At 45.4% G+C, this 27877-nt stretch overlaps 1 protein-coding gene across 1 annotated transcript; it reads left to right on the top strand.

Moving 5' to 3' along the window:
- Nucleotides 1-1501: 1501 nt before the first annotated feature.
- On the top strand, nt 1502-26732 carry RNF41 (ring finger protein 41). Its single transcript, XM_065887378.1, has 7 exons — nt 1502-1687; nt 4127-4310; nt 19096-19208; nt 22955-23226; nt 23927-24062; nt 24484-24587; nt 25385-26732. The coding sequence occupies exons 3-7, from the start codon at nt 19119-19121 to the stop codon at nt 25734-25736; spliced, it is 954 nt and encodes a 317-aa protein (XP_065743450.1). The 5' UTR covers nt 1502-1687; nt 4127-4310; nt 19096-19118; the 3' UTR covers nt 25737-26732.
- Nucleotides 26733-27877: the final 1145 nt, after the last annotated feature.

Consider the following 27877-nt stretch of genomic DNA (forward strand, 5'->3'; position numbering starts at 1 on the left):
AGGTATTAAAGGAGCCCGGGAGAGGGTTGGCTGCGCAAGAAAACACGTGGACCACCAGGGGGCGTCTCAGGTACCAATTTTCCTCCACTTGACTAGGAGAATGCACTAAGATTTGTTTCTCCTAGGCGTGACCCAGTGGAAAAAGAAGCAAAGGTTTTTGGAATCCGGCGGACAAAAGTATGAAACCCGGCTCATAACTTCTCTTCTCGACAGTTCTTCAATATGTGATTCCATTTTGCAGACGAGAAAAAGAAGTTATATAAGAAGCTGTGTCTAGCACACAGCAGGCAGTTTCCTCCTCTTCTCCAACTGCTTTAACTCTCATCTTTATTCCTGATTTGGGGTCCTCAACTTTAATGCACTATCCAGCTTGGTCAAGATCTCTGGAAAAAGCAGCATTCACAGCAGAGACAGACAACAGGCAGACTCACCCCCTTCCCCTTTGGAAGTAATGGAATCTGGGGCACCGAAAGCAACATTTGCATTAGACTCTCCCAGTTTGAAAGGCACCTGTTCCTAATGCACTTATCTCACTAGATCTCAGGGTCCCCTCAGAGACTGAAAAGAGGCCCGAACCTTTAGTTCCCTTTGAGACTTGTTACATAGTCAACAAAAGGCAGCTAGCTCTGTAATGTTGCCTATAGACCAATTATATATAAACAATATACGTACATGTGCATTACCATTTGCTTGGCGAATATCCATATCAAATACTGCTTACTATCAGATTAGCCTAAGATGCCATGTAATTGTAATGCCTTGGTTTGCTTAATCAATCCCTTACCTTCTCCTAGAGGGCTTTAGGGTCCACCTTGACTTTCCTCGGAGCTCAAGTTCTCTCCCGCCCACACCCCCAGCCATGGTGCTGTACCCTAAGGAAATCAAACCACAACCCGGGAAGAGGGACATTTTATCTCCCTCCTCTCCCGTTAGGTGTTTCAGGGAACTGTACAAGTGTTTGGAAGGCCGACGTAAAGACGTCAGGAGTGCGACTGGGAGAGAGGCGGGCAACCCTAGATCAAAGTTGTCCGGTCAGACACTCCCCCATTCCCCACCCCGTGGTCGCCTTGTTGACTACATATCCACTCCCATGACCATGAGTCATAAGATCGGTAGGCTCCGGGATGCTGACCACAGCTCTGGAAACGGGAGAGGGACCGGGGAGACGGCAGGTCACTGCAGGCCAGCCTCCTAGAGACGATCTCGCAGCAAGCCGCATCAGCTTTAGGGCACGAAGACGTGCACCCCTCCAAAGCGAAGTCTCGCGCTCCGGGAGAGTGGGCCTCCAGCTCTGCCGCTGACGCTCACGCTGGGAAGAACATAGAGCTCTCCCTCCCAAATGGCTATCTAGTTCTCGCTGGGACCATAAAGACTTCCGGTCTAGAGCGGAGGCCTGGCTAGCCTTCCACTCACCTCGTTGGCCGCTTGTGACTTCTAGTTCGGGGCTGAGTTAAACAAAGAGGCGGAGTTTGGTGACGAGCTTCCGCTAGGTTGCGTAGCAGCGGTGGGCGGGGCAAGGGATCTGTCCCACACCGCGAAGAGTGGTCGGAACCATCTCTCGTCTTCTTCCCCTTCCCCTTCCCCTCCCAGGAAAAGCTGGGACCCGGCACCCTGGCTATCCCTTGGCCGCTGCGGCCTCAGCTCCAGCCAGGCCTGGGTACGGAGAGTCCAGACCGCTTCCAGGGCGGTGCGTACGGCGCCTGCGCGAGCTCCCACCTAAAAGAGGGTGTGGGAGGGGAGGGGGCAAGGTCCCAGGGGGGTTGGGACGGGGGTTCGAGCTATTGGAGGTCAGGAGGAGGGATGGGAGTAAAGATGAAAAATGGAGGAAGGGAGCAGTAATAGGGAGGAGTCTAGAGGTGATAAAGGGGCGCTGATGGGTGGGTTGTTGGGGAGGTCCATTGGAGTGGGGGAGCCTTAGGAAGTGCGGGAGGGGGCCTGGGCTGGCTGGAGGACAGGGAGGGGGGCGAATTGGGGGAACCACGTGGTGTTTAAATGGGCAATGATTGACGGGCCGGAAGGGGAGGCAGGGAACATCCTGGGGGTCAGTGTGGGCAGGGGCGTCGGAACCTGAACCCCCGCCCTCGAAGCGCCATAGCTTGGCTCCTCTCCCATGCCTTGTCTTTGACAGCCTTGTCTTCCTCCTCCATTCCTTCCCCCCTCTCCCTCCCACCCCTCCATGAAGGAATCTCACATTCCTTACATCCCTGCCCTGGATTGCCAGTCCCTCTTCGCACACTTCACACACCGGAAAGCCTTCTCCAAACCAGAACGCAGAGGAAATTGAGGATTGGGAAGGAGGGGGCCGGAGAAGGAGCAGAAAGCTGAGAGGGGTGAGGGTGTTTTGCCTGAGGGACTGACAGACATCTCCATTCAGAAACTTGACTTCATTCTACCTAGTAGCAAATGTGGCTGTTAGAGACCACTGAATCACTGTTCTTGGGGACTGGGCTGTGGTAGTGATAGTCTAATCCCTTCCTATACAGGTGGTTTTAGTCTGACAATAGAGCAAGAAGCTGATAATGTTGCAGGCTGATAGTTGTCCCCAGATAGGAATGGTAGGGAATCTGAGTGATGCAATAATGTTACTGCCCTGTGTGTCCAGCCGGCTTTGTGGCTGTGCCTGGTTCCCAGTAATGGGAAAGAAAGAACAGGCTTCTTTCAAGCATTTCCTCATGGGCCCTCAGTACTCTAAATTTATTTTGCAGTCTGTTACTACAAATACCTTACCTATGAATAGCGGTATTCAGTATGCTTTCACATTTATTATGTCATTTGCTTTTCCTGGACAATATGTAAGGTCGATAAGGCAGTTATCATTTTCCCTACTTGACAGGTGAAGAAATTGAAAATTACAGAAGGGATACATGGCTTGTTAAAAGCCATACAGTTGGTAGAACTGGGACCAGAACCCAAGTCTCCTGACTCCTGGTCCTCCTCTCAGTTGAAAAATCCTGTTTTGTTCTGGTCAAGGGAGCAGTGAAGGACGATTGGTTTTCCCAGGCTAGATAACTGTTTGCTTTCTGAGTCTGAAATGTGTCACTGGAAGACTGAACATAACCAACAGCACTGGCTCCTGGAAGCATTTCTTGACGTGCAGGTGCTTGTGCCAGGCTGTTGCTGTGGTCAAAATGGAAGAAGCATCATACCCTCCTCTGTATTATGGATGGGAGAGACAGATCAACTTCCCCCCACCTCCAACTACAGGGAAGAGAAAGTGGATCTAGCCTTGCACTTTTATCCTCTGATTAGTTTTAAAATACCACACACTAATGTGTTATGGCTGATGAACATAGTAAACTAATGAGCACGTATACCAGACTCAGGATGAAATGGTCTCTGTTTTATGACTAAAAATCGTCATCCTTTCTAACATAGCCGTTAACATTGATAGATGTGAAGGTAAGGAAAGGAATTTGAATAGTTTCTATTCTGCGTCTGAAGCCTTGTCTCCTTCTACTTAGTTTCATCCTTTTAGTAATGAGAGTCTGGTCAGCTTAATCATACTGCTACCTCTAGTCTTTCCAGTTTCCTACCCTAGAATAATTTCCTGATTCACTGCTTCTTCATTTTTTTTTTTTAAAGCCTGATCCCCTCAGGAATATTTCTGGACTTGGAAGTAGAATTGCACCTGTACCAACATTCTTGAGCATCTTCTTATGAAACAGTATTTTCCAAGTGGAGAGTAGGACAGAATTCTTTTTATATGAAATAATTTATGTGAAAGCACTCTGGAAACATTAAAGCATCATACTGTACATGTAAGCTGTCATGGCTCTCTGCATTGTATAGCCACAGATTTAGACTCATTGACATTACTTTTAGTTGTATGCACTGAATAAAAGAACCTTTTTCTATCTCAAACAGCTCCTCTTCCCTACCTTTCTTCTTGTCCCTTTCTCTCCCCCTCTCAGCTATGTTTGAATCACCTGGTCCGTGCGTGTGATTCCTTAGCTGATGATCTCACTCCTTAGAGGGCAGCCCGGATGCCTAGCCTTGAAACCTATAGTTCTTAGTGGAGTTGTCTCGTCCTCCTCAACCAACCACCAGATCCCAGTCTGTCTAGTTTCACTGCCAAGTGCAGGTAGTTCTCCTGACTCACCTTTTTCTTCCTTGTTCCTATTAATAGAGTGCTCCTGATTGTGACATCACATCCATCCCCTTGGCAATGGAGCTTGTCCCTAGGAAGGAAGACTCAGTCGGAGAATAGCCAACAAGATGGGTTACTGGGAATGTCTCCTGAGTGGCACTGAGTGGAAGCATCAGGGGGTTGGAGCCTTGTGAACAGGGAACCTGCCCCCAACACTTGGAAGGTAAAGAGCCTTGATTCAGAATCCCATTCTGGGCTAGAACCCTCTTCTCTGCCAATCCGGGTTCCTTCTGCTCTTGAAAACCTGATTCTCAAAACTCTTTTATGCATAAAACTTTCTGTGATTAACCCACATCAGTCTGTTCTTCTCTGCATACTTATGTCTTACGTGAACTATTAACTTTTATTTGTTGGTAAATGGCTTAGTAAATTTTACTCTTTTTATGTGTTTTATATCCTGTGTGCTCAGCCATTGGGCTCAAGCCTGCACCTTAGTTTGAGGACAAGGATTGTGGTTTTCGTTTCTTTTACATGTCTATACTGGCAAGGGGGCTGTGTATATAGGATGAAGATGAGGTTTGGGGTAACCACACAAATAGTGCTTGGTGCTGGTGATCCAGTGGGAGGTCCTTGCTGGTCTTTGAGGCCTTGTAAGCCTCACTTTAGGTGTTAGAGTTGTTAGTTGGGAGTTCTGGAAGAATTGTGTGCCCTCTGGATTCTTTTTTAAATTGAACCAATTAAAACGTGCTGAAGGAGCCTAACTTTAAAAATCTCCTGTGCTAAATCTAGTCTGGATCACAGCATTCTGGAATTAAGCGGGACTTTAGAGGCAATGAGGAACCTGAGTTCCTAAGAGCTCAGTTCTCTAAGAGGGGGAGTAACTTCACTCTAAGGATTCTACTGCTTAAGTGAAAGAGACCACTTATTTCACTTAGAAAGTGAAGAGAGTTGCCAAAAGAGAGCAAGGCCAGACTTTGCTCTCATAAAGCCAGGGCACCTTTTATAATATAATTATCCCCTAATTTAGCCTATTCTTGTACTTACGTAGAATTTATGTAGTTTCAGATGTTTCATTTCATGTGGAGTAAAGGGAACAGAGGCCCAGAGAGGTTAAGTAACTTGCCCAAGGCTACACATTGGTCGGTAATATAGCTAGAACTAGGACTCAGGTTTCTAGATTCTCAACTCAGTTTTCTTTTTTTCCAGATCTATTTCTTTATTGGGAGACAGGGAGATAAGATGAAATGTTTTAGGGACACATGTGAGACACCCTCCACCACCTACTTTCTTCACTAGGGTGAAATTCCTAGGAGTCACCTGTTTCATTACACTGGGGCAGGTTATGGGGCCCTTTTCCTATGTGTCTGGTGATTTGTAGTAATTGGGCTGAATCCTCAGCTCTCTGCACCTTTGCTGTATTTAGGGCATGGAGGAGAGAGAATTAGGAGACTACAGCACATATACTTGGCTTTTACCTGTATGCTTTTGCCACGAATTGGTGACAGCATGCCCAGTTACTCTAAATGGGTTGGAGTGGTTGCTGTAACGTTTCTCTTCGTGTGTGTGCGCCTGTGTGTGTGTGTGTGTGTGTGTGTGTGTGTGTGTGAATGTGCATGGTTTGTACACCTGTACATGGGTTCAAGAAACCCTGAATAAGGGAGGATAAATGTTCAGGCTCTGTTAGAAACAATCTGTTTTTTAAAATTTATTTATTTTTCGCTGCATTGGGTCTTTGTTGCTGCACGTGGGCTTTCTCTAGTTGCAGCGAGTGGGGGCTACTCTTCGTTGCAGTGCACGGGCTTCTCACTGCGGTGGCTTCTCTTGTTGCGGAGCGCGGGCTCTAGGCACACGGGCTTCAGTAGTTGTGCCATGTGGGCTCAATAGTTGTGGCTTGTGGGCTCTAGAGTGCAGGCTTAGTAGTTGTGGCTCACGGGCTTAGTTGCTCCGCGGCATGTGGGATCTTCCCGGACCAGGGCTGGAACCCGTGTCCCCTGCATTGGCAGGCGTATTCTTAACCACTGTACCACCAGGGAAGCCCAGAAACAATCTGTTTTGAATTCCTAGCTCTCTCTAGGGGTAGAACAGTGAAAACAACTGCAACAGTAAGTTAAAAGGGTATAGGAAGGGGTCTAATAAAGTTCTCACATTTTTTTAATAATGCTGACCAGGAATATAGAGAGACATCCCAGTGTAACAGTGAGGAAGTATAGCAACATAATTACCTGGTTTGGTTCTGGCCTGTTGGGAATGCAGTTTTCGGTTTGGGTTCAGAATGTTCAAATCAGGGAGTTTGGCAGAACTCCTATAAGTCTAAAGGGACACCTCAGTGCTACTTTAGTTCAGCTCCCCAACTTGAGTAATACCTTCCAAGGCCTTTTCCTATTTCATAACTCAAGGAGAAGATCTAGGAAAGTGTGCTTCCAGTGGATGTGGTCACTGGCTGTGACTCTTGAGGTCCCCGTGGTTTCGGTTTTATTAAGGCTTCTGTCCCTAGGGCAGTGAGCGGTTGAGTTCTTGTACTGCATCCCCCTTGAAATGATAACCCGCCCCAGTGACAGCCCTACAGCAGTGTTGAGAGTCCCCGAGGGTAGAAGGAATAGTCAAGGAGCCTAGCCTGTCAGCTTGACTGTCTACTTAGGGGCAGGGCAAGACGAGGCAAGGAGCTAGATTCCAAGATTGTGTATAACCACTTCAACATTTGTTTCCCATAGATGACAAATAGCAAATGCCCTAATCAGAATCGAAATCTAAATTTCCCCTTAATTCTCGAGGCCACACCTCTGAAAGGATATAGTTATAGGAAGGTAGATAAAACAGGAGCATCTCCAAGCAGATAAAGTGGAGGTTTCCATTTAGAAAGAACAATGCCCAGCATCTTTGCAGAGTTTTGTAAACCTTGACTTTATAGTAGGAACTTTGCAACTCCTAAGCCTGGCTGGTGGCTTCCCACACCCTCTGGCCATCTCTGCACCAACTGAGGCTGTTTCTTTGGGGAAGTTCTCTGCTGTTTCTTTTGGCGATGTAGGATCCCCTGAGACCCCATTATGATAACTTTTCAGAATTTGTATTCCCCCTTAAGATAACATTGTTAGCACTGTTTTAACATGAAAGCACAGTGAAGCTATACAATACAGGCTCTCAGCCTGCTTTCTGCATTGCCCCATAGCAACAAGGGAGAAAAGGGTACTGTTTTAATTTTTGCCCCTTGCTCTAAAGTAACTGATTTTTAAAAATAATTAAATCTTGCAGAAATATATAACATAGATCAAAAGTATAATCTCAGCATCTAGATTTTTTAAATGTATATGCTACATATACCACTTTAAAAAAAACAGTTTTTATAAAAATGGGACCATACCGTACAAAATGGGACCATACTATTTTTGCAGCTTGCATTTTTCAGTTTGAGAGGCAGTTTAGCACTGCAGTTAAAGGCTTGAGCTCTGGGGCCAGTCTGCCTGGGTTGGAATCTGTCTCCACCACCTGTTAGCTATATGATTTTGAAGAAGCTTTTTAACCTTTCTGCATCTGTTTTTCATCTGTAAAATGTGGATCATGGTAATGCCGACCTCACACAGAGTAACTCATAGAGTTATTTTAATAATTAGTTGAGTTAATATACGAGAAGTGCTTAGAATTGTGGCTAGCATATAGAAATAATAAATATTGATTTAATTATTATTTAATTATATAAGTAAAACATGATCACTGTTTAAAAAAAAATAAAAGAGGAGGAAAAACTAAGAGCAAAACTGTGAGGGATTTCCCTGGTGGCAAAGTGGTTAAAAACCTGCCTACCAGTGCAGGGGACACGGGTTCAAGCCCCGGTGCGGGAAGATCCCACATGCAGCAGAGCAGCTAAGCCCGTGCGCCACAGCTACTGAAGCCTGAGTGCCTAGAGCCCGTGCAGGTGCTCTGCAACAAAGAATAGCCCCCGCTCGCCACACCTAGAGAAAGCCTGCGCACAGCAATGAAGACCCAACGCAGTCAAAAATAAATAAATAAAATTAAAAAGAACAAAAAACAAACTGTGAGTGAAATTAAAAGTACTGATAGGGCTTCCCTGGTGGCGCAGTGGTTGAGAGTCCGCCTGCCGATGCAGGGGACACGGGTTCGTGCCCCGATACGGGAAGATCCCACATGCCGCGGAGCGGCTGGGCCCGTGAGCCGTGGCCGCTGAGCCTGCGCGTCCGGAGCCTGTGCTCCACAACGGAAGAGGCCACAACAGTGAGAGGCCCGTGTACCGCAAAAAATAAATAAAATAAAAGTACTAAAATTCTACACTTAGAGACAGCTTCTCTAATATATATCCTTCTAGATGCTCTCCAATATAAGTGTGTACACACATAAAATTTTTTAACAAACATGGCACTGTAGTATATATAACATGTATGTGTTATTTTACTTATATATAAGTAATGAATAAATTTAAAAATCTAAATAAATATTAATAAAAGCAAATATATCTAAGTTATATTAATGCTACATTGTATTCCATTTTATGGATGTAAGGAATTATACTGGATATTTGTATCATTTCTGATTTTTTTTTGCTATTATAAACAATGTTTAGATAAACAACTTAGTATATTGTACACTTGTGTAATTATTTCCTTAGGCTAAGTTACTGGAATTAGGATTGCTAGGTAAAAGGTAAAAAAATATACTTTTTTTAGGGGCTTCCCTGGTGGTGCAGTGGTTGAGAGTCCGCCTGCCGATGCAGGGGACACGGGTTCGTGCCCCGGTCCGGAAAGATCCCACATGCCACGGAGCAGCTGGGCCCTATATATATATGCTTTTTTAGGACATTGGTTTTTTGTTATGATTCACCTTGATTAACTTTTTCTTACAAGAGTACATTTTTTCCAGACCTTGCTATAGTATATTACATGTTATATGTATATGCTGTATATATTATATGACATAAATGACATACATAGTATATGTGACATTGAGTATTTTGGACATATTTTTTTATTTAATCTTAATATTGATACTTTCACAATTTAGGATAATTATAAATTTATTTCTTTATTTGAGTATTGAGTGAACACACAGAGAAAATCTTTTTCAAAGGTACAAAGGGATAACTGAGGAAATTAAAATTTTCCCCCTGTTCCTGTCCCTTAATGACCCTTCCTCAGAAGCAACCACTGTTGGCAGTTTCTTATGTATCCTTGTGGAGAGTTCCATGCATATGAAAGCATAGTCACATACATATTATTTTTGGCACATTTATGTGGCACATCATGGTGGCACATTTACATATACTATTATATACTATTATATACATTTACATATACTATTATATACTGTAGTTTTTTTCTCTTAGTGTATCTTGGAAGACTTCATACCTGGTTCATTTTAAGGCAGCAATAATTTTTTTCCTCTGATTGATTTAATAGCTATTGTAGAGAAACCAGATTACAATTTGTTTATTTGAGGTAGATATTGTAAAGTTAGCAGTTCAACAGGTGAATTATGGATATTTGGTGATATTTTTGCTATCATGTAGAGGCTGTCTCAGGTAGCACCTATTCTTGACTCTTTCTCTTGTGCCTTCCTTTCATCCCAACTCTGTGTGTTTGTCTTGACTATGAGAGTGGCGGTAGCTATCATCCAGAACAGCACTAACCAGTGTCAGTTTGCATTAATTGAAGTAGAGAGGAAAGGTGCTAATAGTCGCATTGTGTTCATATTGGTCAGTCCACATGTGAAGCTCTGGGTACCCTGTTTTAGAGGGACATAGGCATTCTAGAATGCTATGGGAGATTTGAGTTTAGGCTAGATACTTCTCATCTCTGCTCCTGCTGCACCCTATCTTGGCCTTTCCCTGGACTGTCAAAGCACAGGGTGAGTGACTGTTGGGTACTGTGGAGAGGATTCCAGCCCTGGGATGTTAAACTAGATGGTCTCTTATGGTCCATTCTAACTCTCAATGCAAAAATAAGACTGTCTGAATTAAGTCAATAGGGAAAACTTCTGGGTGAGATCAAATTCTGTCACCTTTTATTCCTGAACTTCAAAAGTAAAAACATTCCTATACTTTTTACTCTTAAGTAATTTCTAAATTGAAAAAAATATTTTTCCATATTTGTGGAAGACTGTTTAAAGTTGAATTATGACAAAAAAAATGTATGCTCGATAAAACGTTTGATAGTTAAAAATAGAAGAAAAACATTATTCTTAGTTCTACACCTAAATAAAACAATTGTTATTTTGATAATTCTTTCTGGTCTCTTCGTACATGGATTATTTGTAAATATATACGTTTTTGTTTTGTTTTGTTTTTGCGGTACGCGGGCCTCTCACTGCTGCGGCCTCTCCCGCTGCGGAGCACAGCCTCTGGACGCGCAGGGTCAGTGGCCATGGCTCACGGGCCCAGCCACTGCACGGCATGTGGGATCTTCCCGGACTGGGGCACGAACCCGTGTCCCCTGCATCGGCAGGCGGGCTCTCAACCACTGCGCCACCAGGGAAGCCCAATATATACGTTTTTAAACAGATCTGTATTCAAATTTGTGTCCTACTCTTTTCATCTATTATTGTATCATGTTACTGTATATTCCTCATAAGCATCATTTAAAAATAGATATGCTGGGCTTCCCTGGTGGCGCAGTGGTTGAGAGTCCGCCTGCCGATGTAGGGGACACGGGGTCATGTCCCGGTCCGGGAAGATCCCACATGCCGCGGAGCGGCTGGGCCCGTGAGCCATGGCCGCTGACCCTGCGCGTCCGGAGCCTGTGCTCCGCAGCGGGAGAGGCCGCAGCAGTGAGAGGCCCGCGTACCGCAAAAAAAAATAATAATAAATAAATAAATTAATTAATTAATTTAAAAAAATAGATATGCTATTCCATCCGATGGGCTTACATTACCATAATTAAGCATAACTATACCTTCACTGTTCACTTAAATGAATAAGTGATTATCTGAATTTTAGAAGTTTACGGGTGTGATTTTTGAAAAACTATCTGGGCCTCTTTTGGTACCATCCTTTCTTTTTTCCTGCTTTAAGTGTGTCCCTCTTCCTGTTTAACATAATTCCGGATCTCCTTCCTACCTTTTCCCCAGTGACCAGATTCTCTCCCATCTTTACTTTTCCTTCTTCACTAGTGCTTTCCTCTCAGTACATAAACATCCTCAAACCTTTCTCACCATAAGGAAAAACACCCCTACACAACCCACTTCCTCAGCCTCCAGTGCTCTTCTAGCTGGTTCTCTCTCTTTTCCTTCCTTGGAAATCAAGCTTTCGACAGGGTTGTCTTCAGTCCCCATCTCTCTGTCTCACCTGTTCACTGTGAGCCACTGCAGTCTGTCTTCCACTCCCAATGCCTCACTGAAACTGCTCGCCACAGTGCCACCCAAGTCCATGGAACCGCCTTCTGCTGTGGTGTCCACAGTCCCACATCCTGGCAGTTTTTGCTTTTTTTAATTTGACTTGTGTTTGCAGTTTTTGAGACTTCTTTTCCCTCTAAGCATTCTACTTCCTTAGCTTTTGTGTGTGTGTGGGGGGGTAAAAAACAACATAAAATTTACCACCTTAACCATTTTTGAGAGTATATAGTTCAGTAATGTTAAGTATATTCACATTGCTGTGAAACAGATCTCTGGAACTTTTTCATCTTGCAAAGCTGAAACTCTACTCATGAAACAAGCATTCCCCTTTCCCTCCCCGCTCCCTACACCCCCAACTCCCTTAACTTTTGTGACCATCTTCTCTCCAGGATTTTCTCTTATCTCTGGCCAATCTTTCTCAGTCTTCTTTTGCAGGCTCCTTTTTGTCCCCCTTTTTAAATGTCACTGATAAAGTATTTTCATGCACTGTTGTTGGTAGTGTAAATTGAAAAGGCCTTTCCAGAGTATCATATGGAAGTGTCTAGGAAAACAAATAACAGGCACACCATTCAGTGCCGCAGTTCCACCTCTCAGTGGAATCTGTCCTAGGAGAGAGATTTGTTCTTGTGCTCCAAAAAATCTTGTTACAAGGGGTGTTAACTGCAACATGATTTGTTTCAGGGGAAAACTTGGCAGTCAGGCAAACTTCAGTCATGAGAGGATAATGGCAGAATACGTTGTAATCAAGGCTTAGACTGGTGGATTGGAAATTCTTACCACTAGAATATAAACTACATGAGAGAAAGAACCTTATTTGTCTTACTCATACGTGAATCTGTGCAACTTCCCTGGAGGTCCAGTGGTTAAGACTCCGTGCTTCCACTGCAGGGGGTGCGGGTTCGATCCTTGGGGAACTAAGATCCCCCATGTAGTGCAGCACAGCCAAAAAAAGAATCTGTATAGCAAAGAAGGGCAGTTGAAAGAATGAATGTTCACCAATCAATGGATGGGGAGAGGAAGGTGGGAAGAGAGGCTATATTCTTTTTTTTTTTTAAATATAGATTTATTTATTTATTTTTGGCTGCCTTGGGTCTTCGTTGCTGCTCGTGGGCTTTCTCTAGTTGTGGTGAGCGGGGGCTACTCTTGGTTGTGGTGCGTGGGCTTCTCATTGTGGTGGCTTCTCTTGTTGCAGAGCACAGGCTCTAGGTGTGCGGGCTTCAGCAGTTGTGACTCGCGGGCTCTAGAGCCCAGGCTGAGTAGTTGTGGCGCACGGGCTTAGTTGCTCCGCAGCATGTGGTATCTTCCTAGACCAGGGCTCGAACGCGTGTTCCCTGCATTGGCAGGTGGATTCTTAACCACTGCGCCACCAGGGAAGTCCCGAGAGGCTGTATTTTTTAAAAATGAAAATATAGTCATATATACTTGTGAAAAAAGAAAAACTAAAAAAATAAGCAAAGAGTCAGTGCTCCCCAGGGTTCTATAGTCTTCAGACCAACCCTTATTTTCTGTTTTCATTCTGTATACTTTCCCTGTGTGGCCTCTGAAAACCCATCAGCTACTACCTTCATGATTTCTACTTGGAATCTCAAACTGTACATGTCTAAAACTAGGATCATTGTTTTTTTACCCCATCCAGATCTTTTTTTTTTTAATTCTTATATTGGTAAATAAGAATTCACCACTACTTAGCCAAGGCAGAAACAAAAGAGTCATCTTTTTGTTACTTCCTGAACTAATATAGATTCAGATTCCTTCTTTTTAAATTTTTATTTGTTTATGTTATTTTTTTTTTTTGGCCACGCTGCCCAGCTTGTGGGATCCTAGTTCCCCGACCAGGGATCGAACCCGGGCCCCCCCGCAGTAGAAGTGCAGAGTCCCAACCACTGGACTGCTTGATTCCTGATTCCTTCTCTGAAATGTCTTGGTTTGAGCCTTTATACTTTTTCTTAATCTGAATTTTTACAATAAACTCCTACAAAGGTCTCACTTTCTCTAATCTTCCCTACCCCGTATATTTTCTGTACAGCTACCAGAATCTGCCAGCCTAAAACAGAAAGCTGATCATGTCAATTTCTTAAAAATCCTTCAGGTGTACACACACTTAAAGAATCTCCCCTACAACATTTATACTAATTACAAAGGAAAAAATAATAACTCTTAGAGTAGAGAAACCTGACAGACAGCACTTAACCAGAGGGTCAAAGTTAGTATCACCAGGAATAGTACAAATCAACATTATGTGCTCCTGATATGATGCATTGAAAACACGATGCCACTTCCTTGGTATTTTTGCCCAAAATGAAACCTGAATTTAATCATGAGGAAACATCAGACAAATCCAAATTGAGAGACATTCTCATATACCTGGTGTGTATTCTTAAAAATGTCAAATTTATGAAAGACAAAAAAGATTTAGTAACTTTTTCAGTTAAACGATTAAAGAAGCTTCACAATTCAGTGCATAACATAATTCAGCATAATCTTGAATGTTCTTTTGCTAAAGGAGATTATTGGGACAGTTGGAAAAATTGGAAAAAAGGTTTGTAAATATAGTATTACATCAGTGTTAATTTCCTGATTTTCATAATCTTACTATCAATATATAAAATAATGTCCTTTTTAGGAAATACAGTACACAGTAAAGTTATTTAGGGTTAAAAGCATCAAGTCTACAGTTTACTCTTAAGCAGTTCAGAAAATTTTTATCCATCTATCAGTGTGTATATATATATATATATATATATATATATATATATATATATATAGCAATGATAAAATAAATGTGGTTAAATGTTAACATTTAGGGAGTCTGTATGAAGGATATATGGGATCTTTGTAAGTCTGAAATTGTCAAGATAAAAAATTAAACCTGTAAATTTATGTCAACAAAAATCCTTCAGGTGCTCCCATAGCTTTCAGATTAATTCTAATCCTAGTGTCCTAGCGCCTTCATTAGTCCTAATTTAAACCATCCCTCTCCAAACTTCTAATGCTGTATGCTGTCTCTTTGTTGTTGTTTGAGCCAGGATTCTTTTGGCTGTAAGATACAGAAGTGCAGGGACTTCCCCGCTGGTCCAGTGGTTAAGGCTCCGTGCTCCCAATGCAGGGGGCCTGGGTTCGATCCCCGGTCAAGGAACTAGATCCCGCATGCCGCAACTAAGAGTCCGCACGCTGCAACTAAAAGACCCTGCATGCCGCAACTAAAAGATCCTGCATGCTGCAACTAAAGATACTGCACACGGCAACGAAGATCCCGCTTGCCACAACTAAGACCCGGTGCAGCCAAATAAATAAATAAATAAATTTTAAAAAGGTACAGAAGCCCAACTCAAAGCTTAAGCAAAAAGAGGATACACAGGGCTTCCCTGGTGGCACAGTGGATGAGAGTCCGCCTGCCGATGCAGGGGACGCGGGTTCGTGCCCCAGTCCGGGAAGATCCCACATGCCGCGGAGCAGCGGGGCCCGTGAGCCATGGCCGCTGAGCCTGCGCGTCCAGAGCCTGTGCTCTGCAACGGGAGAGGCCACAACAGTGAGAGGCCCGCGTACCGAAAAAAAAAAAAAAAAAGAGGATACACAGGGTGTCTCGCAGAAGCCAAAGATAGGAAGGCAACTGGGTCTTGGGAACAAACCAGTCACTCTGAAGCCTCAGGACTTTCCAGCTCTCATCTAGGCCTTTCTCACTGTGTCTGTTTCAGTCTTTTCTTTCCCTCTGTAGATTTGTCTTCCTCGGTCCACATGACAGGCAGAGAAAGACCAACTCATCTTTCTTGGTATCAAGCTCAAATTCTCAGAGATAGGATCCATTGGCCCTGCTTGGGTTGCATGCTCACCCTTGTCCCAGTCAGCTGCTGCCTAGGTTAAAGTCTCACAGTACTAGTGAGACAGCTTCTCCTGGAGCCATGTGGATGAAAGAGAAAGGGAGTAGAATTCCTAAAGTGAACAACGCCATGGTCTGCACTACAGCGCTCAGTAGTGGAGGTCCACAGGACAGTGACACTGGACCGCTCTTGGCTGTCTTACCACTGTCCTCATTGTTCAGTTCAGTGAGTTGCAACAAGGAGAATCACAAGGGGCCTTAGTTCTGGGTTTCACATTTCACTTTATGATGTCTTTAATATTACCCTTCATGTACTCACTCTAATCCATTACTGTTGATGGATTATTCAAGGGAATGTTGGCATAGGAACAGAAGGTCAAAGGTCTGAGGAGAGACAAATAGATGGATATCCCTATTTTAGAGGAAGATAGCCAGACCAAGGTGGTTTAGAGTGACAATTTCAGGGGGATTGTTAGTAAGCCCAAGGCCCTGAACTTAGGCCCTAGAGATGGAGGAACAAGAATACAGAGAAGTGGTGGTGATGGAGGTCAGTGTAATTGTAGCAGTGTCATTGGGTATCGTTGTTCCTATATAAAATGGGTAAAGAAAGATAAGTGGTTCCAAAGTGAGCCTTGTGATTTCTTGTCTCCATTAGCCTACATTAATCAGGATTTTTGTCAGTTTAAAGAGATAAAAACCCAGCTCAAACCAGCCTAAACATAATAGGGAATTTACTGACTCATGTAACTTATGTTCAGAAAGTGATTGTGGCGTCAGGCATGGCTGAATCCAGGCCCTCAAATGATTTCACCTGAATTTGATTTCTCAGCTCTGCTTTCTTCATTATGGCGTCATTTTTTTTTTTTTTTTTTTGGCCATGCTGTGTGACATGTGGGATTTTAGTTCCCCGACCAGAGATTGAACCCATGCCCCCTGCAGTGGAAGCGCAGAGCCCTAACCACTGAACCACCAGGGAATTCCCAATTATGGCGTCATTCTGTAAGTAGGCTGTCCTCATTAATGGCAGAGATGGTCACTGACCACTCTGAATTGTACACCCTACCAGCTATGCAAACCCCATGAGAGCTCCAATAGAAGTCCCAGGCACCTCTCTCACTGTCCTAGGTTGGGTCACATGTCAACTAGGAAACAGGTTCTGATTCCTGAAGGAAAATTGTGATGCTGTTTACAGAAAATGGGATGTTAGGTAGGCAAAATACATGTCCACTGTACTCTGCTGGGAAGCTTCCAGTTAAAGCAACATTTAATCACACCAAACATTTTACTGTTTTGTAAAGAACTGTGCTTGGTGCTAAATTGGATGTAGCACTTGAGTTCCTACTCTTAAGGAATTTTTAATCAAGTAGTAGAAATTAGATATGTACATAAATAGGGAATTCCCTGGCGGTCCAGTGGTTAGGACTCCGCACTTCCACTGCAGGCGGCACGGGTTGGATTCCTGGCTGGGGAACAAAGATGCCGTGTGGCTTGGCCAAAAAAAAAAAAAAAAAAATGTATACCTAAATAATGGTTACTCTTGTGTATTGAGTGCCTGGTATGTGCCAGCAGGCATTGTGCTAAATGTTTTATATGTATTGTTTCTTTGAGGGCAACTCTGCGAGAGTCACTTCTGTTGTTACTTATACCAATGTTATCTGTTTAAAAAGCCATGCAGGCTTAGGAAGTATACGTAAGCCTGCCCAAGGTCACACAGCTACTGAGTAGTAGAACCGGGCATCTAAATCCAGTCAGTCTTGACTCAGTCCAGTGCTGTACTTTAGCTTGCACTTGACCTATCAAGGCCTCTCTGCATCCATCCCATTCCCCACCCTTTTATTTATTTATTTTTAAATTTTATTTATTTTTAATTTTTGGCATGCCACGAAGCTTGTGGGATCTTGGTTCCCTGACCAAGGATCAAACCTGGGCCGTTGCACTGGACCGCCAGGGAAATCCCTCACTCCCCACCCTTTTATTTTATTTTTTTAAATTTAATTTTATTTTTTTTTAATTAATTAATTAATTTATTTATTTATTTTTGGCTGTGTTGGGTCTTCGCTTCTGTGCGTGGGCTTTCTCTAGTTGCGGCGAGCGGGGGCCACTCTTCATCGCGGTGCGCGGGCCTCTCACTGTTGCGGCCTCTCTTGTTGCGGAGCACAAGCTCCAGACGCGCAGGCTCAGTAGTTGTGGCTCACGGGCCCAGTTGCTCCGCGGCATGTGGGATCCTCCCCGACCAGGGCTCGAACCCGTGTCCCCTGCATTGGCAGGCAGACTCTCAACCACTGCACCACCAGGGAAGCCCCCCCCACCCTTTTAAATTGAACAGCCTGATTCTGAATTCCTGAGAACTACATGATTGACTCAGCTCATTTTTTTCAGGACATCACAGCTGATGGCTGGTCTGCAGATTGTCTGCCCTTATATCAGGTACCCATCCTTGCTCCAATTAGCCCACTGGCTGGATGTCCACAGGGGAATTTCACTTACCGTTCAGTGATGTCTTGTTTGGGTTTGACCCTTAGGAGCCCAAAGAAGGGGCATGGCAGCCTCGCTGCTCTTTGAGTCTTTGTTCTCCTGAACTTCCCTCCCATCACCACCACCTAAATTCAGACCCTCACTACTTCTCTCCTGCCTAGATGTTCTTCCTGTCTCTAATCTCACCCCTGTTTACAGAGTGATTCTAAAAAAGAACTTTTATCACATCATTCCTTTTAAGTCTTTCAGTGGCTCCGCATAGCCTTCAGGGTAAAGTCCAAACTCCTTACATAAGACTTTTCATGGCTTGGCCCTTACTTGCCTTTCCAGCCTTGTATTTTGACACTCCCTCTCTTGCACCCTTCAGATCGAACTTTTTCTGAACCACTTACAGTTGTCTGAACTCATCATATCCCCTCTTACCTTCTTTTTTAAAATATTTATTTTAATTAATTTATTTTTGGCTACGTCGAGTCTTAGTTGCAGCACATGGACTCTTTAGTTGTGGCACGCGGGCTCCTCCTTGCGGCATGCAGGCTTCTCTCTAGTTGTGGCGCGTGGGCTTCAGAGCATGTGGGCTCTCTAGTTGTGGCATGTGGGCTCAGTAGTTGCGGCACGGGGTTAGTTGCCCCAGGGCACATGGGATCTTAGTTCCCGGACCAGGGATCGAACCTGCGTTCCCTGCATTGAAAGGCGGATTCCTAAGCACTGGACCGCCAGGGAAGTTCCCTTCTGGGCTCTTAATATGCTCTTTCATGTGCCTAAAACCCTAATGCCCCACCCTGCCCTGGCTCCCCGCCGCCCCCCACACACAACCTAGCTAACTTCTTGCTCGTCCCACTGGTGTCCTGGAAAACTTCTCAGCCTCCCTCTCCTTTTGGCCTGGGTCAGGTATCCACATCTCTTGGCCTCATAGTGCCCTGTGCTCACCCTAAAAGCATTTATCACTTCGTTTTTTGTTTTTTTTTTTTCGGTACGCGGGCCTCTCACTGCCGTGGCCTCTCCCGTTGCGGAGCACAGGCTCCGGACGCACAGGCCCAGCGGCCATGGTCCACAGGCCCAGCCCCTCCACAGCATGTGGGATCCTCCTGGACCGGGGCACGAACCCGCGTCACCTGCATCGGTAGGCGGACTCTCAACCACTGCGCCACCAGGGAAGCCTATCACTTCATATTTTAAGTGTATATTTATATAAAATCTTTTCCCATTAGAATTAAATTTCTTGAGTCAGCTCCCCCACCCCACCCCAAATGACTGTCACATAGTAAGCTCTCAGCAAATATTTATTGGACAAATGAACGAATCTTGGCAATGAGATCAAGTTGGCACATATCTGTAATCTTCTGAACTGGCCTCTTTTTTCCTCTGTTGTTCATTCCAGGACCTGGGTTTCAGTGATGAGACATGGGGTATGATGTAACCCGTTTCCAGGGGGATGTTGACGAAGACCTTATCTGTCCTATTTGCAGTGGAGTCTTGGAGGAGCCAGTCCAGGTGAGTCGGTCTGATGGCAGGTTTGGTGGGGCAGTAGATGGCCGTGGAGCTAGTACAAAATATTCAGGGACTTCCCTGGTGGTGCAGTGGTTAAGAATCCGCCTGCCAATGCAGGGGACACGGGTTTGATCCCTGGTCTGGGAAGATCCCACATGCTGCAGAGCATCTAAGCCTGTGCGTCACAACTACTGAGCCTGCGTTCTACAGCCCGCGAGCCACAACTGCAGATCCCACATGCTGCAACTACTGAAGCCCACGCACCTAGAGCCCGTGCTCCACAACAAGAGAAGCCACCACAATGAGAAGCCCGTGCACACAATCAAGAGTAGCCCCTTTTCTCTGCAACTAGAGAAAGCCTGTGCACAGCAACGAAGACCCAACGCAGCCAAAAATAGATAAATAAATGAATTTATATATATGAAAAGAAAAACATAATTGGAACAGTTGGAAATTAAAAAAATATATATTCATAGGAAATGGGGCCACTGTGTTCAGGCCCCCCTTCCCTCACTCCCCGCACTCCTGACACACACAGAATAGAGGTTTGGTGCAAAGGAGCAGTGGCCGCTACAAGAGGAATAGGGCCTTCCAGAGTCTGTCGAGAGGTGGACACCACAGAAGTACAGTGGTTCAGATTTTCTTCAGAGGTCACCGTGAGACTTGTGTGCTGTAAAATGGTCAGCTGTTTGTTTCTGTCCTCTTGACAGTAGTTTGGTAGCTTCTTTTACTCTTCAGGGGCTCTGACTAGGTTCCATCTTCCTACCCATGACTGAACTCCTGGACTCTTCTAATAAGTTCTCTCTCCATTTTCATGATACAGTGTTTCAGGTAATCAGCCGGTCTTCCTGCGGGCCTGCGTACTGTTTAACAAATAGCAAGTGGGGAACTGTGTGAACTGACTTAGTTTCTTCCTGGGATTTACTGAAAAAAAAAAAAAAAAGTTTTTGATGCAGCCATGTACTCTGCATTTTGATATGAAAGCTGCCACCTTCACTAGGTCATTTCTCTACCAGCTTTGCCAGACCAGAGATAATTGTATCTTCCTGGGGCAAGTATGAGGAGAAGCTCATGATTACCAGGCAAGTATAATGAGTGAGATGAATTCTTAACTGTTGTGCTCATGGGACACCATTCTGCACGGTCCTTATTGCCTGTACTCTGTAAATACCAATTAATCCTCTGCCGCTCCTGGCTGGCTGGAGATAATCCCATTTTCCAAAGCGGGACACCAGTCAGTGAGGTCGCATGACCCTTCCCCCACGCACTGCTAATACCACTCCCTGGGGCTCCCCTTGATTCTTGGAGTTTATTCTTACTCTCCAGTTTTCAACTACCCAAAGGAGAACAGATGCCTGAGCTGAATGAAAATCAGACTGCATTCCAGTGGCAGCTAGCCCTGGACCATTAGAAGCAGATTGGCTGGGTGTGGAGCAAGCTCTCCTGGTGTTGTCAAGAGGTCATGGGGTATGTCAGTTCCCTCCCCACCCTGGCAGGGCCTTGTCTGTTGTCTAGCACTATCATTTGAGGTGAGTCACATGTGGAGAAGTCAGTGGCCGTTGGTGACTAAGGCAGAACCTCCCCGCCCCCTCCCCGCCCCAACTCAGGCTTTACCTTCTGAGGAGCAGGCCAGGTTCCAGACACATTTCCAAGGGTAGAAAGCCTCTGCTAGGGATGCTGATTTCCCTACATCATATTTATTTATTTTTTGAATAGATAATAAATTCATATGGTTCAGAAATCAAAACAGTATAAAAAGATATATGGTGAAAAAAAAAAAAAAGAGATATGGTGAACAGTCTTGCATCCATCTTTGTCCCAGTCCACCTAATCCCCCCATAGATAACCATTTTTACTAGTTTATTTGGTATCCTTCCAGTGTGTGTGTGGGCAGATACAAGCAAGTATGAATGTATATGTATATTTGCCTACCTTTCTTACACAAAAGGTACCGCATTCTATATACTTCTGCAGGGGTGGCAGGTTTAGATAGAAAGGTCACCAAAGAGGTTCAGTTGAGCTGAGATCTGAATGATAAGGGGCCGTTCTGGCAAAGGGGAGCAGCAAAAGCAAGAGACAGGAATGAGCAGGGTGTGGACAGGGAACAGAGAGAAAGCCAGAATGGCTGAAGTCAGTGCTGGGAGCATGATGTGAGGTGAGGAGAGGCCAGAGGCACAGGGCCAGATCAAACAATTTTATAAGTCCTGAGCAGGAGTTTGGATTTATTTTAAGTGTAATCGGAAACCATTGTAAAATTTTAAGCATGATCTAGTTTGCCTTTTTAAACGATCACAGCTGCTGAATGTAGGATGGATTATAAAGAGGCAAGGTAGAAGTAGGAAAACCAGTTAGAAGACATAATAATATAGATGAGAGATGATCGTTTGAACTGGATTAGCGGCAGTACAGATGGGGAAAAGTAGACAAACAGGATTTTTTTTTGGAGAGAGGGCCTATAAGATTTTGAAAAGAATCAAATATTATGTCTTTAAGTGAAAAATAAAAATGTACTGACAGTTGGATTAATGATATTGAGAATGACTTCTTTCCTTATGAAGCCTTTCTGTGTTACAGTCTTTGGTGTCTGTGAGCATCTTGAAGGCAGAAACTGTCTGATTTTTTTTTATCTTAAGCGCGTAGCAAAATGTTTGGGACATAATAAGTGCTCGAGTCATTCATCCATTCATCAACATCTAGTGAGTGCCTACTGTGTTTGTCCCATGCTGGAGGCCAGATTGTATCTCCACAGAGGCCAGAGAGTCCTCTCTCTTTGCATTATCAAGGAAGTAGGCTGAAATATGATCTTTGTGAAACTGAAAAGAATGTGATTCTACAAAAACCTAGTCCTGTTTTGGAGGGTAGCCCTGGTTATTGGGACTCAGGGCAACGCCTCAGGTTGGGCCTCATAAAATAAGAACTTGGGGGAGTTCCCTGGTGGTCCAATGGTTAAGGAATCAGCACTTTCACTGCTGTGGCTCGCGTTCAATCCCTGGTTGCAGAACTGATATCCCGCAAGCCACTTGGTGTGGCCAAAAAAAAAGTTTTTTTTGAACTTTTGCCAGTAAATCTCTGCCCCCACCTCCTCTCTACTTATCCCTCAAGACCCATATCAGAGTCTGTCCTGTCCATAAATACCTGCCCTGATTGACCTAGACTGGAAAGATCTCACCCTCCTCTGGATTTCTTTGGCAACTATTGAGTATGTAATCCAGCTGGCAATTAATGATTGACTACTGGGCTTCCCTGGTGGCGCAGTGGTTGAGAGTCCGCCTGCCAATGCAGGGGACACGGGTTCGTGCCCCGGTCCGGGAAGATCCCACATGTCGCAGAGCGGCTGGGCCCGTGAGCCATGGCCGCTGAGCCTGCGTGTCCGGAGCCTGTGCTCCGCAACGGGAGAGGCCACAACAGTGAGAGGCCCATGTACCGCAAAAAAAAAAAAAAAAATTGACTTCCTTATGTCCTCTCTCTCATTGTCCTGGAATATTATTTATATCTCTTACTGTTATATAATTTTTTACTTGTTTGTCTTATGTCACAATCCATTTGGACTATTGGGCACAGGAAACATATCTGAAGCCTGTCCCCCACAATGCCTTGCCCATAGTAGATCTATATTTTGCTGTGACCCCAGGGACCTCTGGTCCTAGAAGCTGCGCAGAGGCTTGATTGGCTTTGCGGAGTTAATCGTACCCAGGCTCTTAGCTCCTGCTAATTCTCTTGTGCCCCTTTTGCCCTGCTCTCCCTTCTAGGCGCCTCACTGCGAGCATGCTTTCTGCAACGCCTGCATCACCCAGTGGTTCTCTCAGCAGCAGACGTGTCCGGTGGACCGGAGTGTTGTGACGGTCGCTCACCTGCGCCCAGTACCTCGGATCATGCGGAACATGTTGTCAAAGCTGCAGATCGCCTGCGACAACGCTGTGTTTGGCTGCAGTGCTATTGTCCGGCTTGACAACCTCATGTCTCACCTCAGTGACTGTGAGCACAACCCAAAACGGCCTGTGACCTGTGAACAGGGCTGTGGGTAAGATTCCTGCCCTTCTTCTGCCCACACAGATAAGGGCCTTCCCGTTTATACCCCTGTCTCTGGATCCCCTGCTCGCTAGCTGAAGAGGTCTCCTGCAGGCAAGGAGTGTTCCTGGCCCCCCTGGCTCCCTGCTCCAAGATCTCACTTCCGTGCTGCTTTCCGAGCTACGATCTTTTTGCTCTTGCTTTAATGAAAGAAGGGAGACAGCAATTCAGCAATCTCTATGATACCACTAAAGACTGATATACTTTATTCCTCCCTTTCATCCAGTACTACTTTTCTCTTTGTCAGATTGACTGCCCTAATATCCAGGCTTCTCATATTCCCTGTTGTCCAATTTTTTCTTTCTTTGGGGTGTGAAATATTTGATTAAATACTGATAGCTAGGGCTGTGAATCTAGGGCTTCTCAGAAGGAATGAGTGCACAGGCAGAATCTGTAGGAGGAAAGGAGAGCCACGTGGGAGATGAAACACTGTCTTAGAGAGGGAAAGAGGCCCAGAGGAAGTAGACAGCAAAGGGACGAGGGAGAGCTGGGGAGAAGGAAATGAAGGCAATAAGCAAGAGGGCGCCTGAATGTTGGAAATGAATGAATGTTAGTCATTTCAGGTAGGAAAAAGCCCTCTCAGCAGTTATGTGCCTTTGCTCACATGTCCCATTAATGCTCCTATCCTGTTCTTTTCCCACCCCGGGTGGCAGCCTGGAGATGCCCAAAGATGAGCTGCCAAACCACAACTGCATTAAGCACCTGCGCTCAGTGGTACAGCAGCAGCAGACACGAATTGCAGAGCTGGAAAAGACCTCAGCAGAACACAAACACCAGCTGGCAGAGCAGGTAGGGCGCAGAGAACACAGGGCAGCACACGTCTTTCACATGCAGATAACCTCGCGCCTGTGGCCTGTGGGTGGCAGGCGTGGATGTGAGCGGCAGATCTGTGCGTGCGCTTGAGAGCCTGGTCAGTGGATACTCTGCCTGTGCGTAGCAGTGAATCAGGCTGGAGCTCTTCTTGCTTCCCTTCATCCCATCAGTGGCGTTCATTTACTTAACATTTATCAAATGCCTTCCCTTGAAGGCACTGCTGAGCACTGGGGATACAGCTGGGAATGATACAGTCGTATCCCTGTCTTCATGAAGCTTCCACTCTGCTTGTTCCTCAGATCTCTCCATTTCCCTCATTCTCAGACAAACTTTTGTCTCTCATCTACTGTCTGTCTTAGCCATTATCCCTTGTTCTCCTCCCCCCCCACCCCCACAGAAACGAGACATCCAGCTGCTCAAGGCGTACATGCGTGCAATTCGCAGTGTCAACCCCAACCTTCAGAGCCTGGAGGAGACGATTGAGTACAACGAGATCCTAGAGTGAGTGTCACTCAGGACGTGGAGTCATTCATCCCACGTCCTGGCACTGAGCCCTGGGGGGAGGGTAAGAAGAGGCCTGGGCCGGGGGCACTGCTTCTCAGATGCTGGGATGAAGAACAGGGCCAGAGGAGGAGGCGATAACCTTCAACCCTAGCAGAGGATCTCATATTCTTTTGGGTGGTTGGAAGGGAAAGCTTACCCAAGAGTTAGATGGGTACCCACATGTACAAAGCCCTGTATTAAAGGCTGTGGGAGTGCTAGGAAGACCAAAAAGAGAAGATATTGTCCCTGACTTCAGAGAGCTTACAGTTCAGAGAAGAAGAGAGTACAAATCCAGGAAAGTGATCTAAAATACAGCAAAAACAAGTGAAGTAAACAAGCGAAGTCTAATCCCTTTCAGTTCTGGAGTTCTGCATAGTTCATAGACTAAACTGAGTCAGTCTGTAGTGCAAAATAGTGCTGTGAGGGACACAGTATAGAGGAATAATTGCTTCATTCAGTACACATTTGTTGAGCACTTAACTACATGCCAGGCACCATGTGCTAAGTATTGGGATTTTTAAGAAAAATAACAGGAACCCTACTCTCGTGGAGTTTAATCTGGTGAGTAACATGTAGTGACACTCAGATGGGACCAACTAGGAAAAGATCTGGAGTTTCTAAACTAATGATGGAAGGAAAGAAGGAGGAATCAAGTTAGGTTGAGTGCAGAGCAGGCAGTCGTTCCTATTAGGAGAAAAGCCAATGCAGAGAAAGGGGACGAGCTGGACTGACCACCTCCAACTCCCTCCACACAGGTGGGTGAACTCCCTGCAGCCAGCACGAGTGACCCGCTGGGGAGGGATGATCTCCACCCCAGATGCTGTACTCCAGGCTGTAATCAAGCGCTCCCTGGTGGAGAGTGGCTGTCCTGCGTCTATTGTCAACGAGCTGATCGAAAATGCCCATGAGCGTAGCTGGCCCCAGGGTCTGGCCACACTAGAGACAAGACAGATGAACCGGCGTTACTATGAGAACTACGTGGCCAAGCGCATCCCTGGCAAGCAGGCTGTTGTTGTGATGGCCTGTGAGAACCAGCACATGGGTGATGACATGGTGCAGGAGCCAGGGCTTGTCATGATATTTGCGCATGGCGTGGAAGAGATATAGGAGATCTCGACGGGCTATCTGGAAGAGATGAAAATCCTGTCACTCCAGCAGCGGGGCCCTGAGTCCTCCCCACTTTCCTTAATACCGTGGCTAACGCTAGAGCCACACATCTCCCTGCTCTTCTGCCACTGAAGAGGGCCCCAGGGCACTCTGCTCAGGCTTTCAGGTGGGAAACCCAGATTCCCTCCATTTGCCTAATTTCTTCCCCTAAAATGTCTGTATATTTTCCATCTGGTTGGGAAAGTCCCCACCTCTATTTCTGTTTTCCTGCCTAGGGTCCTGGTTCCAGATGTTTTCAGAAAGCACAAAGATACTCATTTTCTCTAGAGGATCAGGATGGAGTGAGGCATCTCTAACTGTTCCCCTCCTCCAAAACCAGGGAATCCAGAGCAGGCAGGCCTATTGACTCTCTAAACAGCATTTAGAGGGCGGCTCTGGGGAGCAGACATCCTAAAGAAATGGTAAGGATGGAACAAAACCCTAGAAATAATGAGGCCAGTAGGCCATCGCTGGTGGCCCTTAGGGGAAGACTGGACCTCTGTGCCAAGCAATACCCTGTTCAGCCCACCTTAAAGGTGTGGGCTCCCGCCGGGTCTGCAGGTGTGCAGGTGGGGATGCCGAAAATTTCCAGATGAGCTCTTCTTTCCTACACTTTCTCACGATTAGGGAATGACAGGGTTCGGGTGAGGGGTTAGTCCATTGGGGTGAATATGCTCAGCAGGAAGCAGCTCTCTGGCTTTTGCTGAAATTGGGTAGGCACTGCCTCTGGCACAGGCCATAATAGTTCCATAGACCCCTCTCTCTCAGCCCTGTGATTGTAACTAGTTATTTTGATAATTTTCTTTGGCCATTGTTTGTTTATATTTCACTCCCTCCCTCACAGTTTTTCTTTTTTAAGAATGGCCTGATTATGGCTACCCCACTTTTCCAGCCCAGCCACATTGTTGGCAATTTAATTTATTTACTTTTTTTTTTTTTTTTTTAAGAAAGGAAAAAGAAAAAAAAATTTACAAAACTTAAAACTTTTCTTTTGCTGTTCCTATTGTGGGGATTTTTGGATAGGGCGGGACGGGGATGGGGTCTGTCTTATATTTTTCCTTTTCAGCACAACCTTTGGCTTTAATATAGGAAAGGCTAAGGGAGTCCTTGGCTGAACTGAAGTCTGCCCCAGTCCTCCATAACCTATCTGAGATGAGGAGCTTCCTCTATTCCAGTGATGGATGTGACAGTCCAGCATCAATGACTGTGCCCTCTGGAGAACTTTGCTCCCAGCCCATCTAGGGTCTCACTGTAAAACTCTGGACTTCGAGTATCAATTTTGAAGAAATCCTGCCCGCCACTCCCCCCAACACCCGGTTTCCTTGGAGATATATATATAGCTGGGTTCTAAGCTTCATCAGGCAAGATGGGATAGAAATTATGTCTCTGAGTACAGGCTGTGCTGTCTCACCCATACCCCCTTAGGACTTCAGCTGCATTTTGGGATGCCCAGGGCATTCCTTAATCCCTGGGGTGACTAGCAGAGTAACAGAAGGGGAGGAATAGTGGGTATGATTATCTTGATATGCAGGTGGAAGTGGGGCTGGAGAGAGATGGCCATAAAGCTTCTCTTTTTGGAGCTTTTTTCCAGGCCAGCTTGCGGTAGGTCTGGGTAGCTGGGTCATGGCTCCACTGGAACTGTGGGGAGGAGGGAATACAGCTTGAAGGGGGTGAGGAACAGTCATATGTTCCAGCTCCAGGACATTGTGCTCAGGAATTTGAAAACGCTGCTATACTTAGTCTGGTTACTACATTTCTTCCACTCCCCTCTGCCCCTGCCTGCCTTACCCAGGCCCATACCCTCCTGTTGTCACCCTAAGATGGAGCCAGGAAGCTCAGTTAAGGCTTCCCTACCCTTTGCACTAGTGTCTCTGCAGGTTGCTAGTTGTGTTATATATGTGCTGTTCCATGGTGTTGACTGCACTAATAATAAATCTTTTACTCAACTCTCTCAATTCTTAATTCACATCACTCCCCTCATGAAGGTTCTCCTCTGCTTTGGCCTTTCTCTCACCTTAATTCCCCTGACTTCTTCCTTGCTTTGTAACCTACTCTTGTCTTAGAACTAACCTCTGTTTTAGGAGTTCTATCTGGGAGGGGTG

This window comes from Phocoena phocoena, chromosome 11, assembly GCF_963924675.1.
Source record: "Phocoena phocoena chromosome 11, mPhoPho1.1, whole genome shotgun sequence".
Taxonomy (NCBI): Eukaryota; Metazoa; Chordata; class Mammalia; order Artiodactyla; family Phocoenidae; genus Phocoena; species Phocoena phocoena.

Excerpts from the sequence above, each read along its gene's own strand:
- RNF41 (XM_065887378.1), top strand. The coding sequence starts at position 19,119 with ATGGGGTATGATGTAACCCGTTTCCAGGGGGATGTTGACGAAGACCTT. Across the intron at positions 23,227-23,926 it reads ACCTGTGAACAGGGCTGTGG|CCTGGAGATGCCCAAAGATG; the intron begins GTAAGATTCCTG and ends CCCGGGTGGCAG. Across the intron at positions 24,588-25,384 it reads GAGTACAACGAGATCCTAGA|GTGGGTGAACTCCCTGCAGC; the intron begins GTGAGTGTCACT and ends CCCTCCACACAG.